Source organism: Otolemur garnettii, unplaced genomic scaffold, assembly GCF_000181295.1.
Source record: "Otolemur garnettii isolate 467f Iridium unplaced genomic scaffold, OtoGar3 scaffold00042, whole genome shotgun sequence".
NCBI lineage: Eukaryota > Metazoa > Chordata > Mammalia > Primates > Galagidae > Otolemur > Otolemur garnettii.
Window position 1 is genome coordinate 3,023,485 of NW_003852437.1, and position 26,601 is coordinate 3,050,085.

General features: G+C 37.2%; 1 protein-coding gene across 4 annotated transcripts in view; it reads right to left on the reverse strand.

Moving 5' to 3' along the window:
• The window catches only part of GRM1 (glutamate metabotropic receptor 1), a 345,481-nt gene that overhangs the window by 23,126 nt on the left and 295,754 nt on the right, over positions 1-26,601 (reverse strand). For all 4 annotated transcript variants that reach the window (XM_003790265.2, XM_012805442.2, XM_012805440.1 and 1 more), the window contains 2 exons: positions 21,771-21,897; positions 9,862-10,792 (listed from right to left, as the gene is read on the reverse strand). In XM_003790265.2, the coding sequence (XP_003790313.1) occupies positions 9,862-10,792; positions 21,771-21,897 (1,058 nt within the window). The remainder of the gene's footprint in view (positions 1-9,861; positions 10,793-21,770; positions 21,898-26,601) is intronic.

Sequence of the window (26,601 nt, forward strand, 5' to 3'; positions counted from 1 at the left end):
TTCCTGCTCAGAGCCCTTACCTTCTGACCCTGTGACTGCTCTACACCACCAACCCTCTTCTTTTCCTAGATAACTCTCCTTCTTCAGAAGTCTCAGCGAAGCAACACTTCCTGTAAACATGTCTAGGATTCTTGGTTGGATACAGGCTCCTAATGACACTTGGCAACACCTTTACTTCCCCTTGGAAGCACTCAATACTTGTTCCATGTCTGGTCTCCTGGTTAGATTTCAGATTCCACAAAGGCAGAGGTCAGGTCTGTTTTGTGGTCTGTTTTCTGTGCCTGGCACACAGGAGGTACATGAAAGTCATTTCTGTTTGAGGGAGTTAACAGTGCTTCTCTTCTGCATCTGCAAAGGTGTGTCTTGGGCCTTGAAACCAAGCCTCTAATACTAGCCCTCAGAGCAATGGGAACCACTGTCCATTGCTTTTCGTAGACTGTCCCTGACAGCAAGGTCTCTACAAAAAGCCCCTCTACATGCCTCTCCCTCCCCTGCCATAAAACTTTGCTAGCACGTTGTCCCTGCCAGATTTTTTTTTGCTAGAGTTTCTTCATTCCACTCCACTAAGTTCTGTGAGGTCACAGACTGTGCTATTTTCTATATAATAAATTGTGCACAGTTTGCAAAATAGTAGTATATTGTTTTAAATGAAGGATGGAATTATAAAAACTTTACTGAAATATCCGTTGTTGGCAATAGGACACAGAACCAACAGCTGTGGCTGCAGAGCTGGCTGGTGGCATCCCTTCTCCTCCCTCCCCCAGCCTTGGCTCCATTATCATCATCTATTTTATTTTACTTTGATCATATAAGTCTATAAATTCTTTGGTTAACACTTTTCTAACTTCCCACCTCATACTCATCTAAGCCAGATAATATAGGCAGTGCAATGTTTGATCAACTAGAAAATTGTATTAAATCCTACAACATTTACAAGGAGTATAAATGAATATACATTTTTATAACCAGAAAAACAGTAGAAGGGAAGCATTTTTTTTTAACTGTTATTGATTCTTTTTAAATAGTTGTTTTCAGTACATTCAGCAGTATCACCTAGGGACTTGACCTAATTCTGTTAGCAGCTTATTCCATATAATATCTTGAAGATAATCTGCATAGAGGGTATTATTAAGTTGCTTCAGTTAATAGAAGATTTCCCTTAACTCTCTGAAAGACAGTCATATTATCAACACATTTCAGGGTTAACTTGATTAAATATTTGCTGTTTTTCTTTTTTATACTATTAACTAATGTTCATGTACCATGCACAAAATTTTATTGTTGTCCTATAACTATGTATTTTAATTAATTCAGAAGATGACATCTTAATGATCTATTTTTCTTAGAAAACAAAAAAAGCAAAGATATAAAGACGAAACTTTCTTTTCTTTCTTTATCCTGAAGCAACGAAGAAGCATTTTATAGGCAGAATTCTATATAAAAGTAGCAAGGATAAGGTCTAGTTTTTAAATTTGGTTGACTCGGTACTTCAAATCTTCATTATAGATGCTGGGTCAAAGCTGAGGAGTTGCTCTTTCCCTCTCCATGGACAATATTTCCCTTTGTGTGATGGAGAACCATGTGGGTAGAGAGAGGGCATTGAATCGATCTCTGGGTAGTTGGACCCATGACAACATATAAACCCAGCAGCCTTGGGACGGTTATCTTCAGACCAACTGTGAGTGCTCACGAAAGGGAGAAAGAAGATCTCTGGAAGGAGAAGAAAAAAAAGGAAAAGGAGGAGGAAGAAAAGGGAGAAGAGGAAGAAGAAGGAGGAGGAGGGAGGAGGAGAAGGAAGGAGGAGGAGGACAAAGGAGGGAGAAGAGGAGAATGAGGAGGAAAAAAAAAAGAAAAAAGAGGAGGAAGAAGAGGAGGAAGAGGAGGAGGCATAACAGGAACAAAGCTGGGAGGTAAAGAGCGTCTTGGAGTGTTTCCATGCAGGAGACCAGTCTTCTACATAATATGAGGTACCTGATTTTGCTCCTTATTCTCCTTATGTTAAATACCAACCCCCTTTTGACTTAGGCTAGATTAAGGTGGCATCTATAATTTGCAACTGAAAAGTTCTAATTCATGAGCCTGTATGTTCTGCTCTGGTGATCTGAAGCTTCCAAACCATTGGTGCTTTCTCTTCCTTGTTTTCCCTCTGCACAGTGTCAGTGTGCTTGGTTTGGGACCAGCTTTACAAACATGTTCACCTGGCCTGCTTCCCTTTTAAGTAGATAACACTTACACTGGGCACTACGGCTAACAGATGGAATGCAAATGACCTCATTCTTTCTTTGGCTGGGGCCAAAGACAGGGTGCCAACCCATGTCAAGCAGTGTGCCTCTCCTCACACACAGGTCACGCTGAGTAGCACTTGCTTGTCCCCACTGTCAGCAGATGCACGGCCCCTCCCTTCCACATAGCATGAATGCAATGATCTCATAATGGTAATGTGTATGCCTAGCAGCCAGCACTCTCTTTACATGAATGTGTAATGAAAACTTTTAGGTTATATGAACTTCCATACATCTGCCCACATTTACATAACTTTAATGTCAGGAGCTAACAATTACCGAGATTTTACTCTGTAGTATGCTCTTAATAAAAAAATTTCTCATTTCATCCTAACAACCCTATGAGATTAGAACTAATATTGTTCTGTTTTTATAACTGAAATCCACAGAAGTTAAGAAATTTGCTTGAAAGAAAACAGATGATTCAGCACACGTTTGCTGTTGCCGGGCACAGTGGCTCATACCTGTAATCCCTGCATTCTGGGAGGCCAAGGCAAGAGGATCCCTTTGAGCAAGAGTGAGACCTCATCTCTACTCAAAACAGAAAAATAAGATGGCATTGTGGAGGGTGCCTGTAGTCCCAGCTATTTTGGGGCTGAGGCAAGAGGATTGCTTGAGCCCAAGAGTTTGGGGTTGCCATGAGCTAGGCAAATGCCACAGCACTCTAGCCCGGGCAACAGGGACTCTGTCTCCATAAAAAAGAAATTAGACATATGCTGTGAACTGAATATTTTTGTCCTCCCAAAATTCATATATTCAAGTCAGCCCAGGATGATAGTAACAAGAGGTAGGGTTTAGGGAGGTACTTAGTCATGTGGGTGGAGCCTTCATGAATGGTATCATATATAATAAACTTCAGGAAAGAGCTGGCTTCCTCTGTCTCTGCCCTCTATTATGGGAGGATGCCATGAGGCCATGGCCATCTTCAAATCCAGAAAAGGCCCTGCCAAGGACTGCACCGTGCTGGCACCCTAACGTCAGCCTCCCCAGCCTCAATAGCTGTAGAAATAAAGTTCTGCTGTTTAAGCCACCCAGTCTATATTTTTTCTAGCAGCTCGAAATGACTAAAACAACATCTGACTCTGAAGTTACTCATTCACATAATCACAACATTACGCTGTTTCCTATCATTTCATGTACCCAGTGTCATTTTCACAATGTGTTATACCAATAAACCAAGAACTCCAGGGGGGTAGGCCCCTTGCTTTATTTGTTTTATTTAATACATGCCTGGATGAATACATTGTTGAGGTAACAGACACAGGTATATATTAGAGTGATAGGAGAAAAATAATTTTATCCAGAAAATAATGATTTTACTTCCATTTCTTCCTCTTATAAAAATGGCTTCGAGCTTTTCAAGCCTCAGTACTTTTTATTTGCTCAATAGTGTTACGTACCTACATTGGGAAATTATGGATAATCACATGAGTATACTTCTGAATTCAGTCTAGAAACTATACATTATTAACATCTGAGAATAAAATATTAAGTTGGAGAACTTGAGCGGGTGACAATCAGCTCATACAAGTTTATTTTAGTTTTAAAGAAATATAAATAATCTATCTTTAAAAGGAGTTATCTTCTCTTTGAAGCTGGAGCATGAATGGTGCCTGTGCTCTCAGCTCGGAACTTGAAGACATAAAATGTAAGTATTAAAAGTTGCCATTTATGTGTCATTTGCAGAATGCATGTGTGATGGGCAAGAAGAAAAAACAAGGAAACGATGGTGACTGCACATGTGCTGCAGTAGACTAGGGACAAGTTGTGTCCATGCCCTGCCCTGAGGCTGTTCAACCCTCCCCACTTTACCCCCAACAAAATATCCTCACTTTGGCCTCCGACACAGCACTGATTGGCCTTCAGAGAAAGATCCAAGGGTTTCAAACCTTTTCCAGTGACAGAGGAACAAAGGCACCTGCTTCATTCCCAGCCAAGTCTGGCCCCATAAACACAGCAGGCCCCTTCTGACCCCATAAACACAAATGGCCCCTCCTCACAGGCTGAGGATCCTGCAGGCCACAGCAATTCCACCTTAAAAGCACACCTTAAAGGCACTCCAGGAGTTCCCTCATCTGTCCTTCTCCAATCTTATCATCGATGTTTAGAAGTCTAGAGGTCTGTTAAAATCAGTGGCATGGGTTTTTGTTTTCAAATTTTAATTAAAATCTGTGTAACTTCCTATCCTGATTGTTTTCATCCTGTTTTAATTTAGAGCATCACACACACAGCTGAGTAAGAACCAGTGTCACCCACACACAACACATTCATCAGAGGTGGCTCTTGGTCACAGCACTTGTCAACTGATGTCAGGTGGCTCTATGGTGATGGTGCAGCTCTGGGTCTGGCCTCTCAGGGCAACCATGCTATCTCGCGCTTAGGTTTTCAATTTTTCTTTTTCTGTTTGACTCTTTCTCAGATATTACCAGCAAGCTCAAAGCTCCCCTCCTCCTCAGCCTCCTTAAATACTGTCTAATGTCTTACTTCCTTTAATGACCACTTCTCAGCTTATTACAATGTGACTTCTATCCAGATCATATTTCTGAAACTTCTCAAGGTTAACTACAGAGCAGTGATTTTCAACCAGGGTGCCCTGGTGCACTGATGTGCCATGAGAGGATCTTCAGTATGCCGTGACAATTATTGAAGATCATTAATTTAAATCATTTTTGAACGAGGTTCAAAGCACCATAAGTATATTATTTTCTTCACTCTTTTTTTTGATCAATGTAATTGAAGCATGCTGTGGAAGTTTAACTATAGGTTCAAGTGTGCCATGAGATAAAAAATGTTGAAAAACACTGTTTTAGAGCCTTAATTGGTGGTGATTCCAAGGATCTGATCACTAGTTCTATGTTACTAAAACAGTCTGTTATGGCCTGAATTTACGTGCTCCCAACAAATTCATGTGCTGACGCCCTAACCCCAGATGTGATAGTATTTGGAGATAGAGCCTTTGGGCTATCAGGTAAGTTTAAATGAGGTCATCAGGGTGAGCCTCCTAGGATGGGATTAATGTCATTATAAACGCTTATTCTCTCTCTCTCTCTCTCTGTTCACATAAAGAAGAGGCTGTGTGAGCACACGGGCAGAAGTAGCTGGCTGCAACTCATGGCACAGCTTTCATTAAAACCCTGATCTCAGACTCTCAGTCTCCAGAACTGTAAGAAGACAGATTTCTATTATGTGAGTTGTTCAGCCTGTGCTATGTTGTCATGGCGGCCTGAGCAAACTGAGACAGATCTCTCCTTGGTTTCCATAATACTGCACCCTCTTGTTTCACAAATTCTTTTTGATCACATTCTGTTTATTGCCTCCAGATTTTCCTTCTTTATCTCACCTCTGAAGTGTTAGTGTCCCCTAGTGTTCTTCCCCCATTCTCTTCTTTCTTCATGTCATAGCCACTCTCATGGCCACTTTAAATAATCTGACAATTGATCTTCAAGTCTAGAGCTCTAGCCTAGACCTCTCTCTCGAGCTCTAGACTTAAATTTCTAAGTCCAATATGTTTATATTATCCTAGGCCAGAACATTTTCCCATTTAAGTACATCAAAATAACAGCTAGGATACTTCATCTGTATATACCTGATATTAAATTGGAAAAAATATATTATAATAAAGGGCAATTATAAACTTATTTCACTTATAAATGAGGACGCAGTATCCTAAACAACATATTAACAAGTTGAATTAAAAACTTACTATTCGAATAAGGTACTTTGGTCAAAATTAAATCCAAGATGAAATAGAATGATTTTGAAGTATTTCTTCTTTTTGTATTGTCTATAAGATTTGGCATGATCTGTTTTTTGAAATTATCTTCTATTTTTATTTATAACTATTTATATTAGTTGTCTATTTTTTGGGACTTTGGAAAAAAAAAGAAGTTAACTGATGACTCCATACTGAACCTCAGAGTCAAAGCATTCTATGATAGACATGCTTTTATCTGACAATGTAAATATTACTTTTTTGCATTATTATTATTATTGCTCAATACTTTGTTGCAGCAATCATCTGATTTCTTTTCCGAATGTATTTATCTTTGTTCGTTCTTTATGAGGTTTTTGTTTCTAGTCCTTATCTTAAAACATTGTTATTGTTATTAAATTTTAAGTCTCTTTAATTTTGTGAAGGCAAAAAGTGGAAACCAAATAAACACATGTACACATATAGAGAAAATAAAAAAATAAACAAAATAACAGCTAGGAAAATTAGAAATGTCAAAGTCAACTTCAGTTGATCTTCCAGGAGGGGGTTATGACTAAGTGAACTTCTACTATAAATAACTCAAGTGAACCAAACACCCAATTTATTGTTTAATCTCTTCACAAATTACATTCCAGAAAATGTAATGTGAGTGCTCAAACTTTGGTTGGCACATCTTTGACTGTGCATAAAATTAAAGATTGAGGCAGAAATTGCAAAAACAGATATGTAACATCATTCCTCCCATGTACTGAGTATCTCAGAAGCAGCTTGTCATGAGAATGTCACTTGACTTACAACTCAGAACAATATTCAGAGAGAGAGACCGTTGGAGGCTCTTCAGTACAGCATCTGTTCTGTGTTTATAGCTACATATGCAGAATGCTCAGCACTCTCAGTGCATCACAATCATAGGAACGACACATCCTGAATAGTCATAAATTCATTGGATGTTGTGTTCTCTGAAGTTTTCAGTCCCTTGCTTCAGTGGACAAAACTGTGCTAGATATTTGCTCCTATAGAAAATATTAGATTGTTTGTAGTTTTTGTAACTTAGGAATCAAACTAGGAAACCATTAAGTGACAAAAAAGGTAGATGGATAGGCTTTGAGATTATCGTTATACTTTGAAATTGCAGTCTCCTGGAGAATTACAGTAGAAGCACTGGAAAAATAAATGAGAAAAGTGAGTAAACAAGGGAGTGTTTTCCATAAGAACCTCCCTCTTCGATGGGCCATTTTATACATGTGGTATATGTTGGAGAAACTACATTGTGTGCTAGGAAGCTGCATTTTATAATTATTAATTAGAAATATATTTCTCATCATGCTAACCTGATAATGTTTGAGAAATGGCATACAGTAGTTAAACAATCTACTGGTAAAACCAGTACTTCTTGCACAACAAATACAGTTAATTTAGAACAAGCTAATTTGTTTGAACCGGTGGTGGGTTCAAACCTAGCCCCTGCCAAAAACTGCAAAAAAAAAAAAAAAGATTCCAAATGAAATGAATTTCTAAATTCATAATGGTGAAGGGAATATTCTCAGACAGCAAGAAAGGCAGTTCCAGGCATGGGAAGGTGATCTCTTGCAGCACTGGCAGTCCTCTAGAGAAGCCCTCAGCGTCATGACCGCAGCATCAGACAGCCTGACCCCACCCAGCAGCAAGCACTGAATACCATTCACCAGTCATGGTTCTCTGAAACAGGGATCCACATCTGACTGGTCATAAAAGCACTGAGGAAACTTGCAAAGATGCAAATTCACGGGCACAAGATACTTGATCATATACATTTCTTTTCATTAAATGGTTAGAAGAAGAGTTTTTAGAAATGACCCATCACCGAAAATCATATGGAAGTTTCAGAAGAACCATAATTAAAGCAGCAAAGTTAGAAACACAGAGCTGGTGGTGGAGGATGCCTAACGGAACCATCTGAAAGCCACTGTGATACAATCAAAGGGATCTCTCCACCCCTACAGACATTCCAGTTCAAACAGTGTCTTCTTCCTTTGCATTTTGTTTCCTCTTAATCCTTCCCTCCTAATGACAATTGTTATGATGCCATTTTACATCTGGACTCTGTCTAATTATCTATCCCCCCCCCCCACCATTTCATGGTATTGCTGTTTCATTCTCATGTGCCCTGATAACTCCTTGCCAGAACATTCCCACTGAGGGGTTGTTGGCCAGAATTAAAAAAAAAAAAATGGGGCGGCACCTGTGGCTCAAAGGAGTAGGGCGCTGGCCCCATATGCCAGAGGTGGCAGGTTCAAACCCAGCGCTGGCCAAAAACCTGAAAAAAAAATGGCAGAACAATCACTGAGAAACTTTTACGATCAACATCTTATAAAGAACTTAAAATTGATACATCAGGAAGTAGGCATAAGTTATTGGATTCATGTTAACATTGAAAAAATTTAGGGATGACTATACTTGAAATAATAACTATGGATTTCAAAAAGATGTTTCCATAGACTTCCTCATTGGATCCTCCAAGTATATTCTGTAAAAGATGCACATGTCGCTGCTTGGCAAATAAAGATACAAAACACAGAAGCTCAAGGCATGTGGATTTTTTAGCATGTGTTAAGATGAGAAATTTCATACCAGTGGAGACCTTGGCAAAGAATGGCTCAGTGGAATTACATTTCAAAGTTACACAAGTTCATGGTGGTTTAGCTTCCTCATCTATAAAACAGGGGAAATGGCATGCAGCCCCTTGCTGATGAACTTAGGTGGCTAGAATAATTATGAAATGATGTGTATGTTATGCTTACTGCTATTAAAATTCTTCATCTCTGTGAAGATTGTCTGAAAGATCAAAACTGATGATTGTAAGAAAACATTCTTAACTTTTGAATAATCCAATGACCCTTAGACAGTCCAAGCATCAATGACATTTTTAAAATTAACAGTGTTGCATGAAATTTGTTCTCATGGCTTTCAGAAAGAGATGACCCACACAAATTTTAACATATGCTTCTCAAAACAAAATCAGGAAAACCATAGAAAAGGTTTTATTACACAAACTGCCTGGAAGAATTATCCAGATAGAAATCGCCTGGACTTCGATGTTCACACCAACTCTCAAGTTTGGGGCTCATCACCCCTAGTTGGTCCTTTGTTATTACTACTCTCTTGGGGTACTTGGTGACTAAGAAACCATTCTGCTCATGACCTTGTAATAGACATGGCCTAATTTACACATAGTATTTCAGAATATCTTTAGGATAATATACATTAAAGTTCAAAAAATAAGAGATATGATAAGACAGTTGCTCAAGGGGCCTTTTTCAGGACATACTGGGTACATAGTTGTAATTGAATTTTGAAATGGCAATTTCCCCAAGTGTTAAGTTTCCTTCCCTTACCCCCAGAGTCATAATAATGTGTTTCTAGAATGATAAAAATAAACCAGAATCTATTCTCACCATGGTCTAAGCTAGAAATTAGCTCTAGTGCTTGCCTCTCCGACCCAGACTCCAGAGGTATGTTGATGCTCTGTAGAGGGAAGACCCACGTGAAAGGGAAAAGTTACTGGTAGAATTGAAGCTTCAGGTTTGAGGCAAAAAACAAACAAACAAACAAAAAAAAACAACCAAGAACATGCTCAGCTGTTTGCTGTTCCAATCTCCTTGAAAACAAAGAGGACCTTCAGATCCACATTCCTACTGAGACAGAAGGTGATATTGGAAAAGGGAGAAATATTAAGAAAGAAATGGAAAAACATTGGGCAAATGGAAGAAAATATTTCAGACAGATAGAAGAAAATAGAGAGAAAGAGAAAAAGAAGGGGGATGCGGGGATGAGAGAGAGAGAGAGAGAGGAAACAGAAGGGAGACAAACCCAGGTTCAATAACTCACTTGGTGTTCCCTGCCCCTGGCTTCTTTCTTCGGAAAATGTTGAGGAAAGTGTTGGAGCGGCAGGGCAGCTTGCCATCGCCCACGTGCATGCGGACTACGTCGGAGGTGGTGAAGGCACTGCGGACATTCCTCTCGGGCTTGGCAATAATGATGTACATCTTGGGAGTGAACATGCACCCCAGGGCCACCGTTACACTCAGGCTCACTGCAAAGCAGGTCGTGATGATCTTGTAGTTGCTCCCAAAGTAAATGGGCACAAAAGCTAGCCAGATGATGCAGGTGGTGTACATGGTGAAGGCGATGTATTTGGCCTCGTTGAAGTTGGCGGGCACATTGCGGGTCTTGAAGGCATAGTAGGTGCAGCTCATGATGAGGAGCCCATTGTAGCCCAAAGGAGCCACTACACCCAGGTTGCTGGTATTGCAGATAAGGTAGACCTCCTTGATACTTGGGTAGGACAGAATGGGCATGGGCGGCTCCATGATGATCAGGGTTATCACCAGAGTCAGCTGCACGCTGATCAGAATCGAGGCAATGATCACCTGGGCCCAGGCACTCATGAACCGGGGCTTCCGGGTGCAGATCTTCTTCTTGCTGCCAGCCAGGATGCGTGCGATGCGGTTGGTTTTGGTCACTAACGCTGAGTAGCACATGGCAGAGGAGAGGCCGACAAGGAGGCGCTGGAGGTAGCAGGATGTGGTGGTAGGTTTGGCAATGAGCGTGAAGGGGCACACGTAACCCAGGAAGATTCCAGCCAGGATGATGTAGCAGAGCTCCCGGCTGGAGGATTTGACCACCGGTGTGTCCCGGTATAGTACGAAGATGAGGGTAACAAACAAGGTAACAAGGATGCCCAAGCAAGAAAAGGCGATGGCGATGATGGACTCTATGTTGCTCCACTCAAGGTAGCGGACAGGGATGGGCTCACAGCCTGTCAGGAGAAAAAGTTGTTTAAGGTGAATCCAAGGTTCCCGCTGACTGGTAACGACAGTGCTTACTAGCTACCAAAGACACAGCTATGTCTGCAGCATTCAGGGTTTGTGTCATTCTATGCTTTTGAAAGACACTTCACTATTACGCAAATAAAGACACAACATTGGAAATACTGTCTCCAAATCTAATCTAATCACAAACCTACAGTGACATTCCTGAACGCATTAACATAACTTTTTCTCTCAGCACCATCATTATAAGTAGATGCCACTCTGTGGTTGGAACTCAGTTTTACACTTTTGGAAAAAAAGAAACAAAATAAAACTGCATTTCCAGTGAATGGCGATAATGTAATAGAATAAGTTAGTAACTCACACTTGCATATGAAAAATGAAACACAACTATGGCCTAGGAAGAAGGAGGGAAGGGAAGGCAGAGGGGAAGGGAGAGGGGGTGGGTCGATAGAGGGAGGGTTAGCAGGGGAACCACACCTAGGGACCATATTGCAAGTACAAGTTGGATCTATCAGGTGTAGAACACAAATGTCTTACTGCCGTAATTGGGTAAATGAGGTGAAGGCTATGTTGATTAGTAGGATGTCAGCACTCCAATTTGTACAAATAATCAACACATTGAATCCCAAAATGGCATAAATGTATTTATGATTTATGTACATGACTTAATAAAAAAATTTTTAAAAAGAATAAGTTAGTAACAAATAAGCTAGCGACATTTTTTATTTTTACATAGTCATTGTCCACAGGCAAGTATAGCTCAGAGTATATTTTGGCCAATAAAGCATTTCAAACATAAAGTTAATTTGGATTATTTAGGGAATCTTCATTTTTCTATTTATCACATAACTCTGTATTACTCACCTTAAATATCATCTCTTTTCTTTAGTCATGAATGATCTGTATCTGGCAGCCCTTTGAGTCAGTAGCCTCTAACAGACATACTAGGAAACATGAAATCTCCCTGCACCCATCTCTTAGAAGGAGAGACCAACATTGTGTTTCTAACTGTCCGGCTTATCTCTTCCCTCGAGATGAGGTATAAGATCTATTTTGCATCTCCAAGTGAGAGAAAAACGAATCAGGCCCTGAAAACAATCCCTCCTTGGGATTTTGTGTTTGGTTTGGGCCAGTATTTTCCAAATTATGAGAATAAAATCATTTTCATAAATTTTGGAAAGCACTATTCAGTTCTGTAGACACAGCAACAAAGAACCCCCAGAACCTGTCTTAAACATGTTTGGTCAAACAACAAGAACTTGCCTCAATAAATGTGTTTTTGCATCCCACCCAGACAATGTCAATCCTTGCTTTTGATAATCACCCAGGCAGGGATACAATCACATTACTGAATGATGCCTTCCAATCAACAACAGTCTCACATGAGTAATTACATTTCTATGGGTGATGTCAACCAGCTTATGCTCTGAAAATTGTTCAATCCCTAAGCTCCACACTTTCCAAAAGCCCCAGGTAAGATGAGCAGTCTTGTCTACTCAGACTAAGTTTATCTGACTAGCATAGCTCTCCCTTACTAAGTGACACAAATGTAAGCAATAAATTCAGCTTTTGCATTTCTTTGTAAAATTTTATGTATTTAGTTCACCATCTTTCACATTCGTAAAGCTTTCACCAAGATCATTTTGAAGACCCTTATCTGGCAACATTCTAGGAGATGTTCTGAGCAACAGGCTCACTCATGGGCCTCTCATCCCCAAATTCTTTCCTTCCCACAAGCTACCATGACACAACATTCCACCACTGGTAATTTTACTGAGATCTCAGTGCTGAATTTATTTGGTTATGCTGAGATTTATACTCACGTAGGCGCATATATATATATATAAGGTCATTAAACTTGGGTCTTTTTGTAAAGAAATTACACTTATATCTTTATATTAAGAAATTCCACCTTTGCTTTTAATCTGTGCCATTTGGTATTTAAACATAAGCTTCTTATAATGTCAACAAACATTTTTCTTTGGAGATACACACATTTGGTGAATAATTTTTTCCATATCCGCCTATTCTCCTGCTGTTTTATTTGCTTTTCCTATTGTTTACCTATATACACAAAGTATTATTTCATGTTTTTGTTTTGTTTTCAATCACATTCTCTGTTGAATGTATGAAGGACTGGTCTGTAGAGATCAGATGGAGGCACAGGCCTGGGACATGTCCCATCCAAACCAGCTTTGGGTGCTAATGTTTGGAGAGTCATTAAATTGCCGATCAATTTATAAACAGTGATTGATCACTCCTAGCTTCAAGTTCCTTAAAAAATCTTTACAAGAATACTTCCTGTGTTGGTAGTATGTGACAGTCATTAGTTAGTAATTGTGTAATGCTTTTCTACACCCTATTTGCTTTGGGAATCTAAAACATTCCTCACAAACACAGACTCTTAACTGACATCAGGACCCTCTCTTCTTGTGTATTAGGAATTTGTCTAAGTCTCAACCTCTTTCTGGAAGAACCACTGCTTCCTGTATAAGGTCACACTTTAATCTTACATTTTCTTGTTTCCCGAATAAAGGCCAGGTAGATGATAACATAGATGATAAATAGACAGATGATAGATAGATAATTTAGAATAACAATGGCCATATGGAGACATTTGATGACAAAATCAATAAATTAAAATGTTTGAAAGGAGTGCTAGACAAATAAAGAGAGAAAATACCAAATAGTGGCTAGCTTCTTTAATTGGCATGCTGAAAAAAATTAAAATTCTGAGATACTTTTTGTCAAGGTCCTTGTAACCTTCTGAAATCTACCCTCTTTGCATTTCTTTCTTTTCCTATGCAACTTTACCTGGTTTCCTAAAGGCGCTTCTCTATCCTCAGAGTTTTTTTTAGAAATGAACGTTATATTTTAAAATTTCTAGAACCTAAGCCATATCTATAGATGTTGAATTAAAACCCTGGTCTAGAGCCAAATTAAGAGCTATGTAACTGATGATTTTTTCTAAACTTCAAGGATACAGGGGAAAATATTTATGATTTTTACAAGATACTTATTATTCATACAACAAATATGTCCTAATTAATTCAATTAATTGTTAGCCTCTCATGAAGAAAAGTGTTGAAGAGCAGCAGAGTAGAAAAGTGAAGATTTAAATAACTCAGTGGTGCAAAATTGACAAAACAAAAATAGAAAATGCATTACATAAGGCACTTTCAGAAGCTTTCCTTTTAATAAATATTAAAGTCAGCAACTGACTGAGAAGGACCATATCTTCTCTTCTGTATAAGGTCTTAGACATCCTGAATAAGTGAAATCAAACGGAAAAAAAGTTAAAAATGAAAAAGTTCAAATTTATAAAACATCTGATATGTGGTTAGACATTTTCAGATAGACTCAGAAAATAAATAAGCTAGATATCAATATAACTGTGGATCTTTAGGTAAACCAGATAAAATACTCTATTCTCTAGGAATGTCTTCAAAGGTAACTTACAGAAATCATAAGCAGAAATGTCACTTAAAAAACATTGGCCTAAAGTCAGACAGCTACCTAAGATCTTTCCAAGGACTTAACTCCATGGCAGACACTGGCATTCAAGAATTCCTTGTACTTTCTTTGAAATCCCAAGGAAAGCAATATCTCTCTCTTATTAATATGGCTGCCTTTATGTCTACTAATAATTTCATTATTAATGGAAAATAAGAAACCTAGATTTAATAAGACCACTTAAATAGTAAAGACACTCCTATGTGCTAGCCTACAGCTGAGATATTATTGGAAGAATACTTCAGGCGGCGACTGTGGCTCAGTGAGTAGGGCGTCGGCCCCATATACAGAGGGTGGTGGGTTCAAACCCAGCCCCGGCCAAATTACAACAACAAAAATAGCAGGGCATTGTGGTGGGCGCCTGTAGTCCCAACTACTCAGGATGCTGAGGCAAGAGAATCGCCTAAGCCCAAGAGCTGGAGGTTGCTGTGAGCTGTGATTACACAGCACTCTACTGAGGGTGACAAAGTGAGACTGTCTCTAAAAAAAAAAAAAAAAAAATTCTTCTTTATTATAAAAACTCTACAAATTTTATTGTCCCTACACAGGATCAAATTATAGCTGCTCCAGACATGAAAATACCCATATTACATATAATTTAAAAGATTATTCAAGCTTTTGTCCCAGAATCTCTAAGGGCAAAAGATCCCACAGATACAGGAAGAATTCTAACACAGCATGTCAATGTTCCTCAGTAGTTGGAATAGATCATCCCAGGTACCTAGATTTTCATGAATCTTTCTTTTTATGTAAGTATTACAAGGCTACCCCATGTTGTAAGTGTACTAACTTAACAACACATCACCATGGAAGAACCAATATGCCTGGGGTAGGCAGCTTCTAAGATGGTCTACAGTGATCCCCACTGCCTGGTATTTATACCCTTGTATAACCCCTTCCCTTTGAACATAAACAGGGTCTGCAGAATATACCAAAGTTAATGGCATATCACTATGAAGATTAGGTTACATAAGGTAATGACTTCCATCTGACTAGCAAACTCTCTAGTGCTAGCTCTGATGAAGCAACCTCCTATGTTGTTGAGGTCAACATAACAAAGAATTAAGGGCAGTCCCCATCTAAACACCTATAAAATACTGGGGTCCTCAGTCTTACAAGCTTCAAGGTTTATATTTTGCCAATTCCTGACACACAGAAAATAGAAATAATAAATGTATGTTCTTCAAGCTACTAAATTCTGGAATATTTTTTTTTTTTTTACATATACATGTGTTTATTAGGTTTCCACTTTTTGCCTTCACAAAAATTAAAAAGGCTTAAAATTTAATAAAAATAAGAATGTTTAAGATAAGGACTAGAATGGAATAATTTTAAAGAAATAAATGGACAGCCAATTATCCCATTAAATTCAAAGGTAATTCAATAGCCATTGCTTCCACTCCACGCCTAAGGGCAATTGCAAAGTAAGCTAAATTAGCCAAAACACCGTTAGGTCTTTAAATCTAATGTCACCATATGCAATAAATCCCTATTATTAACAGAAACTGTCTGACATCATCTACTAGCTAATTAACTAATTATATATTATTGCTACTCCTTCTCTTGTTACTATCCACTGATTAGTCTCATTGTACAACAACTTTGTAAACCTTAATCAAGGAAGGACAATCTCTGAATTGTGTTCATGTCATTCAAAAACTGTCCCTGCTCAAAATAGAATGTTGAAGACTCTAGTACTAAATCTTGACTTAATATTGTTTTACTATGGGTTTTCTATTATAATAGAAATGAAACTAAGGGAAACTAAGGGAAGGGAAACTAAGTTTGATATGCAATAAAAAGTCAGTATTACAAAATCTGGCACTTTACTTCAAATTAAATTTTTCTTTTGTACCCTTTTCTATGGCATATCAAGTTGCTAAAGTAAAAGAAAAAATAGGGTGGTGCCTGTGGCTCAAGGAGTAGGGCACGGGCCCCATATGCCAGAGGTGGTAGGTTCAAACCCAGCCTTGGGCAAAAAAAAAAAAAAAAAAAAAAAAACTGCAAAAGAAAAAATAAATAAACTCATAACTGGTATGCTTCCAGAAAAATTCACTTATTTAATATGTTATAAAAAACATTTTTAAAAGTATTTATGTACTCTTTGAAGATAAACAACAATTTTAATAATTTGATGTGACCTAAAGTAATTACTATCATAAAGGTTGAGAGTCAGAGTGAAAGGGGCTCTGTAGAAAGTGTAGATACTATAAAAAATATTTTAGAAATATAAATATTCTGGAGATGACTGAGCTGAGTAGTCTAGTCTGCCTAGAAGTCTTACCATGGGTCTCATATAAAAAGAAATTTATTAATTATCAAAAATCTTTGGAGAAGTTCAAGGATTTAAAATCAGGCCAGGGGAAGCAATCTTTTAGAATAATCATGTTGTAAGATCCATGAAGACAATGCTGGGAAAACCAGATTGGTTATCTGGTAGCATCAGATAAAATATCCAATGGACAACAGATAAAATCCTCATGAAAAATGAAACTAAATAATCCAGGAGGGAAGACTAGACAACAAAATTGAATACTAATGGGAAAACATGTCCAGGATAGCAGAAAATGTTTCATTTGTAATTAATCTGGAAAAATTGTAAGGCACAGAATTGACTGATAAAATTGCAAAAGAATCTCTTGAGCATCTCCAAATAGATGGTCTTCCTCTATGATTTATGAATATGACTAGTTTAAATAGTGTGTTTATTTTCTGAATTGGTTGAAAGACTAATTGTTGAAAAGCCACAATGGTTAAACTATGATTAAACTTTTATTTCTTGGTTGGAACACTCCAATTTAAGAATCCAGTGATATGATGACATTTTCCCTGGAACATTTATTCACGAATTTAAACTTTGCAAGGATGTCTTCTTCATGATTCCCAATCCCCTGGGAAAATGAAAGGGGACTTAATATTACTGGATTATATCCACTGGTGATTTTAAACCGAAGTTCTTCAGAAAGCCTCCAGAAACAGAATGGTCATGGAAGTTGAATGCTAGCCAGAACTACACAAAACAGAACCCCCTAGAGATTGAAACTGATAATTTACATTTTTAATATGCTTCTTAAAACTTGGAGTTTTTTTCTTCTTCCTTTTCCTCCCTCCCTCCTTCCCTCCCTCCCTTTCTTCCTCCCTCCCTCCCTTCCTCCCTTCCTTCTGTCTTTCTGTCTTTCCTTTTTTTGACATCCTAATTTTGAGAAGCGACAGCTTTGCCATGTTGAGGGAACCAGCTATGACATCCATATTACCCACATATGTGATGTAATGTGATTTTTTGGGGAGGGTGCTACTTTGAAGTTTAAAAAGAAGATTTATCAGCCAGTGGTGAGTAGTGTCTACCTGACCCCCAGAACTCAAAAGGAGGAGACTTCCTGGGAAGTGTGCATGCTATATCTGAAGCTCTGAGAATATGGGACCTAGTAAGTGTCCGTGATTAGTGTTATCTCAGAAAGCTCAGCGTTATCAGATGAGTCAGTTTCCTTTAATTGAACGATAAATTACTAAGAGAAATAAGAACATCACTAGTAACTATGATCTGAAGGCTAGGGGCTACTTCTAATTTTTGAACCACATATGAGGATGCTTGTAAGATCCATATATTACAGGAGGTTAAATTTTAATATTAGAATTCTTTCCAATTAGGTCAAGTCAAATGTAATGTAAATCAAGAGATGAAGACAGACAAAAATTATTTTATCCAGTGTCTCTTAGGGCAATTTATAACATTTACAATATTACCATATGATCACGTAAGACTTCCTTAATTAAAAGAATGCAGAAAATGTAATGTTATTACATTGATATCAATAATAATTCTATTATAATTCAACAAAATTCTACAAAGTGAAATTGTATTTATAATTCAATGACCTCCTCCTTTCTGAAGACTTTTCCTAGGGAAAAATAATTGCTACTTCCTCTGTGTTTGTATGACCTTTTACACATGGTGGGACTTATAACTGATCATTTTCATGTCTGGTTTTATATGAAGTTCTTAGTCAGTATACAGACCTTGCTCCATTCACCTGTATTTTCCCAGTTTCTCAAAAAATGTCTGGCACAAAACAAGTGGTAGTGTGTACTAAAGAATTAAAAAAATCATTAGAGAGTATAGGAGAGCAAGGCAACTGTTGGGGTAGAGAAAAAATAGTTAAAGTTAGTTAATTTCTATGAGTGGTTCCTGGTTTTTTTAAGGAAAAATATGAATGTCGTCTGTCTCCTGGGGATCCTCTTATGCTACTTGACTTTTTGAAAGAAATATGTAGCTTTGGACTATTTATGATTAGTCCATGAATCGTAAACTACTGTCACGCTGTATATCATGGCAGAAAGAGCCCTGTTTTTGCATCATAGGAAATAAAGTGTGAAATTTAAATGCTGAATTAAAATATGCAATTTCACAAGAAGAAAATATGAGAAACTTATTAACACCTTCAAAAAACACTTCCTCTAAGAAATATACCAATTTTTCTTCACAGCCAAAAACCAACATATTTTAATGGAAATTAAAAAATGACTTGAAAGTCAGTTTTTATTCATAATAACAGAATCTTTGGAGTATATATGAAAGTATCTTTTAAAAGGATTTTAAGGATATCGTAACACAATATTAAAAGTAAAAAAGCATATTTTACTTCAACAAAAAAGCACTATTTTTAAAAGAAGGATGCATTTCTCATCTTAACTAAAATTTAGCTTTAAAACACCCACTCATAAAACCAAAACTTACTTAAAGGTAATACCCTTGCTCTTCTGAATATTTTTACTGATTTTTGGTATTCTATGCCTGTGAGTTTTCTCTTTTCACCACCGCTGCTACCATGGTAACACCAACAACATAAGCACTGTGCCCTTGCTTTGTGCTTGACTGGGGTACCAGCTAAGTGGCAAATGTGATCTCATTTTCCATTCATGCATGACATTAGAAGGAATGCAGGAACAATAGGTATCATTAAAACATAAGCATAAATCATGTTTATAGGAGAAACATATATTCTGAAAGACCTTAAAGGTAAGATTTGCATTTGATAAGGGTAGCTGCTTACCTGTCATTCTTAGCTAAAGCCAGATTCTTTTTGTATTTTAATGTTTTCAAATAGGATAGAAGTTCTTTTTCATGTATGAGATAAGCCTTAACTGAAGTGAAAATATAGTAGGAAAAGTTTGAAAGAGCCCAAAGGAATGTAGACAAGAGAAAAAACTTTTGAACCTCAAAGCCAGGATTTCTGACATCTAAGATTAACCTGATAAAGAGGTCACTTTTGTCTGAGAGCCTCTTCCTACTCTGCTGTGATCTGAGTCAAACAGATGAGAGGGATGACTATGAAGTCAACTCCGCTCTACAACATAGCAGTGAACTAAGGGCTCCTGCTTGTGCAAGAAAAAGATGCCAGGCAGGAAACACACACAGAGAAGGAGGATAAAGACCAAAGAGAGACAAAATGGGTGGGCTGGGAGGCTTGAGTCCAAAGGAGGTTGGGAAAGCTTTTCCAAGCCAGTCCATTGCCTACAACGGTGGGATAGGAGTCAGGGTGAGAGATCATTAGACCAGGACAAACGATCCTGGATTCTCACTGAGGTTTTTTTTTATTAACCAACTGTATTGACCTCAATGAACTTGAGGAAAGAGTTCCTTCTTCCTAATTCTCTCAATTTACCAAACATGTATTATGTTCAAAGCATCAGGTTAGCGCCAGAGAGCAGTGTTTCTCAGTAGGTGGGACTCTGTAATTGTGTCAGCCTCTGCTTGGTCCCACTCCAGAACCAGCAGAAGAGACTCTCTGCAAGTGGGTAGTTCCTGGTAAGTTTTAGGCACATGAAAGTTTGAAAGCCAGTTTTTAGCTGGAGAACATAAAGATGAGTAAGATGCAGTCTGTACCTTCAAAAATTTCTGATCTACTTTTCTTTAAAAAGGGTCTTTGTACTAGGTGATTTCAAAAAGCTTTCTGATGATACTCATTTTACTTTAATTTTTTCTAACAGAATTAACATTTTGGAAGGTACTGTCACTTAATAAGAATAATTTTGGTTATGTGACCTAGTTCTACTTACTCAGCCATTTTTGATGTGCTTTGAATAAATTGCATGGTTCCTTAGTCTCATATTCTTACTTGGAAGAAAGTAAAAAAATGCCCAACCATCAGGAATATTATAATAATCTCTGGTGATTTTCAGCAGCACCCAGGGAGGCATGGAATCAGGAGTTAGTGAACTAGACTCTGCTTCTGACAACTAGTTGCCTGACCTTGGACACATAGTTTCACCTCTTTGACCTCAGCTTCCTTTTTCTAAGAGGAGGGGTGAGATTATAGACGTGTCAAAGTCTCTTTGTATTCAGATGACAAAGCTTCTATGGCTATGTAACTTCTAAAATTTATGAAAAATATTTGGTAAACATCTCTCATTTGTGAGCTCATCCCAGGGTCTATGAAAAATAAAGTTCACATATATTAACATTGATCTTAGGAAATGTATAAACTCATATCATCAGTCCCTCTGGGTCTCACTGATTTTGCTATTCAATCATCTCTTGCATTCACTTATTCCTCTTCATTCCTCCCAGAGCTGCCCTAACCTACTCCCTTTGAACTTGACCACAGTGACAGTTCACTAGTTTCTGTTTCTTGTTTAGACTGTATACACCCCATACCACCACTAGGGGCATCATTCAGAAACACAGATGTGACTCATTTACGGCTTTAAAACCCCTCAATGGTTCTCCTGGGCTTAAAGGTGAAGTTTAAACACATATAAGAAGGTCATGTAGAAGGACTCTGCCATTCACTGCCAGCATCCTTAATCAGCCTCATTTCTGACCACTTCTATACTGGGCCATGTGTTTACTGACCACCCCTACATATCTGTTCTGTGGTTTTTCCCCAATTATGTTATAAACTTTCATGTTTCCCACATTACTTTCTATAGGGAATTCCTTGCATCTCCTCGTCTGCCTAACAAACTTTGCAGTTCTTCATAAATACTCCTATTACATTAATAATTGTATTTTCCCACATTTATTCCCTCATAGATTTTGAGAGAAATAAAAACTGGAGCCCTGCTTTGTTTACCTTTGTACCTTTAGGACCCACAAGAGTGCCTCACACATAGCAGATGTTCATGAAATGTTGAAAACATAAATTCAAGTAGCTAGAAATACCTTCAAAAGTGACTTTTAAAAATAAAAACATAAAACTCTGTAAGAGAATATCCTATCAACCATCGATTCACTTTTGTTTAGATTTAAATGAATTTTCTTTGCAACATAGATTACCAAAAAACTCATAAGTAGTTTGTGAATACTTATTGACATGAGCATTAAAAAGCGTGTACTGTAAATTAACATTGAAAAGACACAACTATAATAATAATTGTTCTCATTTAAACAATGGGCACACTGGAAGGGCAATAGTCAGGTATATGGTTTACAAGCAAGACAGCTCTTACCGGTCAGATCTACATTGGGCCACCACCCCAGGTCACAGGCTTTGCAAGTGAACTCATCTTGCACATACTCATTCTCTTTGCAGCCCGTGCAAATCCAGCAGCAGCTCACTTCTCCTTTCCTTATGACCTATAATACAGGGACATGGCATATGTCTTAAAGATGACATCTCCAGAAAAGCTTCTATTTCAGATGAGGACTTGTTTTTATACTATGATTAAAAGGAAAAAAAAATAAGAGGATCTCTGAAAAACATCCTATATGCTGAGCAACCTTTACAATGTAGGCAGGGTGCAGTGACTCACACCTATGATCCTCCTGTTGTGGGTGGGTGGATCACTTGAGCTCAGGAGTTCAAGACCAGCCAGAGCAAGAATGAGACCCTAGCTGGGTGACCTGGTGGGCACCTGTAGTCTCAGCTACTTGGAAGGCTAAGCAAGAGGATCTTCTGAGCTCAAGAGTTTGAGGTTGCTGTGAGCTATGATGTTACAGCACTTTACCCAGGGCGACAGAGTAAGACTCTGCCTCATTAAAAAAAAAAAAGAGTGCAGACTGCAATATATTTGATTGTCTTAGAGTACAGAAGTGAATGTCAGTTTATCTCATTCTAGATTTAGAAATTTTTCAATAATAATTTATTTTGTGGATGGGATTAACTGTATTATTTCTGCATCATTAAAAAGTGAAAGTTTAATTTTGTCCTTATTTGCATATTAGTATTTGTTCTCTCAAAAGGTAAAAAATTTACATTTTTCTTTTCTGATAAACAAGTAATGTTTAACTACAAAACCTCTATGAAATAAAACCATAATAATTCATAAAAACAGAAGAATTATGAAACTTTTATTGTAATTATAAAAGACCAAATGATAGACAATTTCATTCATGAGCAACTCTATGTACATTAAAAACAAAGTGACAGCTAAGATAGTATAACCAAGTATTGTCCTAATTTGCTCTAGTGAATTCAAAAACTCACATCAATTGTTGTAAGAAAAATTGCTAGTCCCCAAATCTCTGTGAGTTATTTATTATCTTAGCAATTTAACCTTTCCCCACTTTCAATTTGTTTGGTAAACACTTTCATACTTACACACTATTAAAGCAAGTTTCTTGTAGACAGCACACAATTAGGTCTTGCTTTTATCTCTAGTCTGGCAATTTCTGCCTTTTTATTGTTTGGTACACTTACACTTATTATAATAACTGCTATGGTTGGATATAAATCAATCATTTGTTCATTTTTTCTGCCTGTCCCATCTGTTCTTTGTTTACTTTTTCCTGTTTCTCTGCCTTCTTTCTTAGTATTCCATTTTATCCTCCATAGTGGCTTACTAGCTAAACATCTCTGTTTTGCTTTAGTGGTGGTTCTGAGATTGACAATGTACACCACTGACTTATCACAGTCTATATTCAAATAATATTATATTCCTCTATGTACAATGTAAGAACCTAGGCAGTATCCTTCCAGTTCCCCACTTATCCTTTGGATTATTCTTTTAATACATTTTACTTACACATATTTTATGTCTTCTACCTGGACAATGAATTGTTTTGTTTTGTTTTATTTTGGCTTTAAGTGGTCAATTATCTTTTAAAATAAGAAAAACATAGTTATGTTTCATATTTACCAATACATTTACCACTTCTGATTCTTTTAATTCCTTTCTAATAAATCCGTATTTCTGTGTGTTATGATTTTCTTCTCCCTGAAGAACTTCAACTTTTATAGCACTACTGCTGGAGACTGTGACTTCTCTCAGCTGTTATTTAAGAAAGGCTTTATTAAGATAAAAAAAGAGAAAAGTTTTATTTTTCTTTCATTTTCCAAAAAATAATAATTTCAGCTGGTATGAAAGTTTAAGTTGGTATTAGTTTTTTTTTTCACTTAGTGCTTTGTATCATTTTATTTTCCTAGGGACTAGAATTCTAGGTTGAAATTATTATTATTATTATTATTGCTTTCAGAACCTTAAGGATGTTACTCCTTTCTTGCCTCACAGAGAGTTTCAGATGAGAAGTTTACTATAATTATTTTCTTTCTCAGATGTAAAGAACTTTTTTTTTTTTTTTTTTTTTTTTTTTGAGACAGAGCCTCAAGCTGTACCCCTAGGTAGAGTGCCATGGCATTACAGCTCACAGTAACCCCCAACTCCTGGGCTCAAGCGAGTCTCTTGCCTCGGCCTCCCAAGTAGCTGGGACCACAGGCGCCCGCCACAACGCCCGGCTATTTTTTGGTTGCAGCCATCATTGTTGTTTGGCGGGTCCGGGCTGGGGATTCGAACCCGCCACCTTAGGTGTACGTGGCTGGCGCCTTAGCCGGTTGAGCTATAGGCGCCGAGCCGTAAAGAACTTTTTATTTGGGATAATATTAATACTTTTTTAACAACAGTTTTGACAACTTAACTATGATGTCTTCTCCATGCTTATGTTTTTGCTTAGGTCTTGTTGATCTTTACGGATTTGGGTTTACATTTTCATTACATTTTAAAATTTAACAGCCATTATTCCTTCAGTTTTGTTTTTGTTGTTTGTTTTCTTACTTGCTTCTCTCTCCCATCCTTTAACTCTATAAAGTATGGAAAAGTTGCTCAATTCTTTTAGTTTGTTTTAATTTTTTTCCTGTCTGTGTTTTGTAATATTTTTGAGTTCACTATTTTTATTTCTATAATGTCTAATATGCTGTTAATCAAATCTATTTAAATACTCTTTTTTGGATATTTTATTTTTATTTCTATGACTTTCATTTTGGTTTTTTTCATCTTTCTAGCCATTATATTTATATTTACTATGGAATCTTTTAGTACGTATTTATAACAGATGTTTTAATGTCCTTGACCATTCCATCATCGATGTAATTTCAGGATCTATTTCTATTGCTTGGTTTTCCTCCTGGTAATGGGTCATATTTTCCCACTTTGTCAGTTGTCTACAAATTTTTGATCAGATGCTAGACATATTGTATATTGAGGCAAATAGTGTTGGATTTCTTGCTTGCTTGCTTGCTTGCTTTCTGGAGTGTTACACTTTATACTGGAAGGCAGTTATATTAATTACGACTCAGTTTGCTTCTTTTTTAGTCTTTCAGAGCAAGTCCAGAAGTCTCTGGTGTAGGAATAGCTTAGCCTCATTATCAAAGTGTGACCCTTTAAGAGTCTTTAGTTAATTCCTCATGTATTAAACATGATATAAACCTATACTCTGAATGGTGGAAACTGGAACAAATGTCTGGCTCTGTGTCAGCTCTAAGAATCCAACTCCCTAGCAATTTTTCTTTACCTGTACTCTTAGAATTTCACTCAGTTCACATGAAGATTAGTATTCAATAAAATACACAAAGGTATTCTTATGCTAATTTCTAGGACTCTTTTTTTTTTACATAGATCCATCTCCTTTCTCCTTTCTGCACTGCAAATTCTAGGTGCACTGGCCTTCCCAAACTCTGATTCTGTCTTCTTAAATTAACAAGATGGGCAAATTCTATTTGCCTTCTCTCTTACTGTATAACTATCAGGAACTTGCCTCCAGGAAGAAATCCTGAGTAATTTTAGGGCTCACCTTGTTTACTTCTTTTCACTTGTATGAGATTAAGGTCACGTACTGTTTTTCAATGTCTGAACAAGGTTGTTCTATATATTTTATCAAGACTTCTTGTTGTTTATAGCAGAAGGCTAAGTTTGGACTCTGTTAATCCCTTGTGTCTAGGAGCATAATTCCCTCCCTAACACTTTAAAAATGATCAAATACTCCCACATGTAAAGTCATAAATTAAACTGTACATATTTCCAACTTTTAAACAATAGAAACTCTAGCCTTCCTGAAAATCAAATTGTCTTCCTGCAGATCAGGCTGAAATTTATACTACTATTTTACAATGACATGAAAAGATCAGATGACAGAACATTTTCACAAATGTAAGAGTTTTTTTTCTTCTTCTACTCTCAAATAACTTTTGAAAGTAGAACCACATTAAGTCTTTTTTTTTCAAATTCACACTTCTCCTCAGAATAGGCATGGGAGATTTAAATTCCAAATGATATATTTTTATGTGACACGACAAAGATTGAATTAATAAACAAAAGCCTCTTTCTTATTTTAATTAGGATAAGTAGTACACTGAGAGTCATTACAAAATACTGCATGTCACCTCAACCAGTTTTATTTTTTTCTATCCCTGTAAAATTAGTACTACCAATTAGAAAATTCAAAGGATGATAACAGTAAGCAAATTTACTTACGCCAGATAGTGGTGAAAGTTGATTCTACGAGTAACTGACACACAGAAAGTATTTAACATGAGCTTTATACTGACTAAACAAGTGAATTAATGAATAATTAATTCATACCTTTCACAGAGACTGAAAGTGAAGATGCTTAAATGTAGTTTTTTTTTGTTTTTTTGTTTTTTTTTATCACTTCTTTAAGCTTCTACCACATGTGAGCACATTTGCCATGTAAGACTTGTAATATGGGATTTCTCCTTTCTACCTTCACAGCCCCCCCTCTAAACCCTGACTTTTTTACTTTACACCTAAATTATCATCCCTGTCTGCTAATCAGATAATAACATGCTGCCACTTTTTTTCTCTTCCAGAGTAACATTCACAAAGCTGCCAAGATCATCTGAAAGACCTATATGTGTCCCAAGGGACAGCACCATGCCACACTTCCAATGTTCAGAACATAATGATCCAGGCACAGAAATATACCCAGAGCACACAGAAGACAGTCATTACTATAGAATTAAGTCTTTAAAAAATATATATATAATTAGGCCTTGTCAAAGAACTTTAGCGTCTCCCTATTCTAATACCTTTGAAAGACGTACCTGTG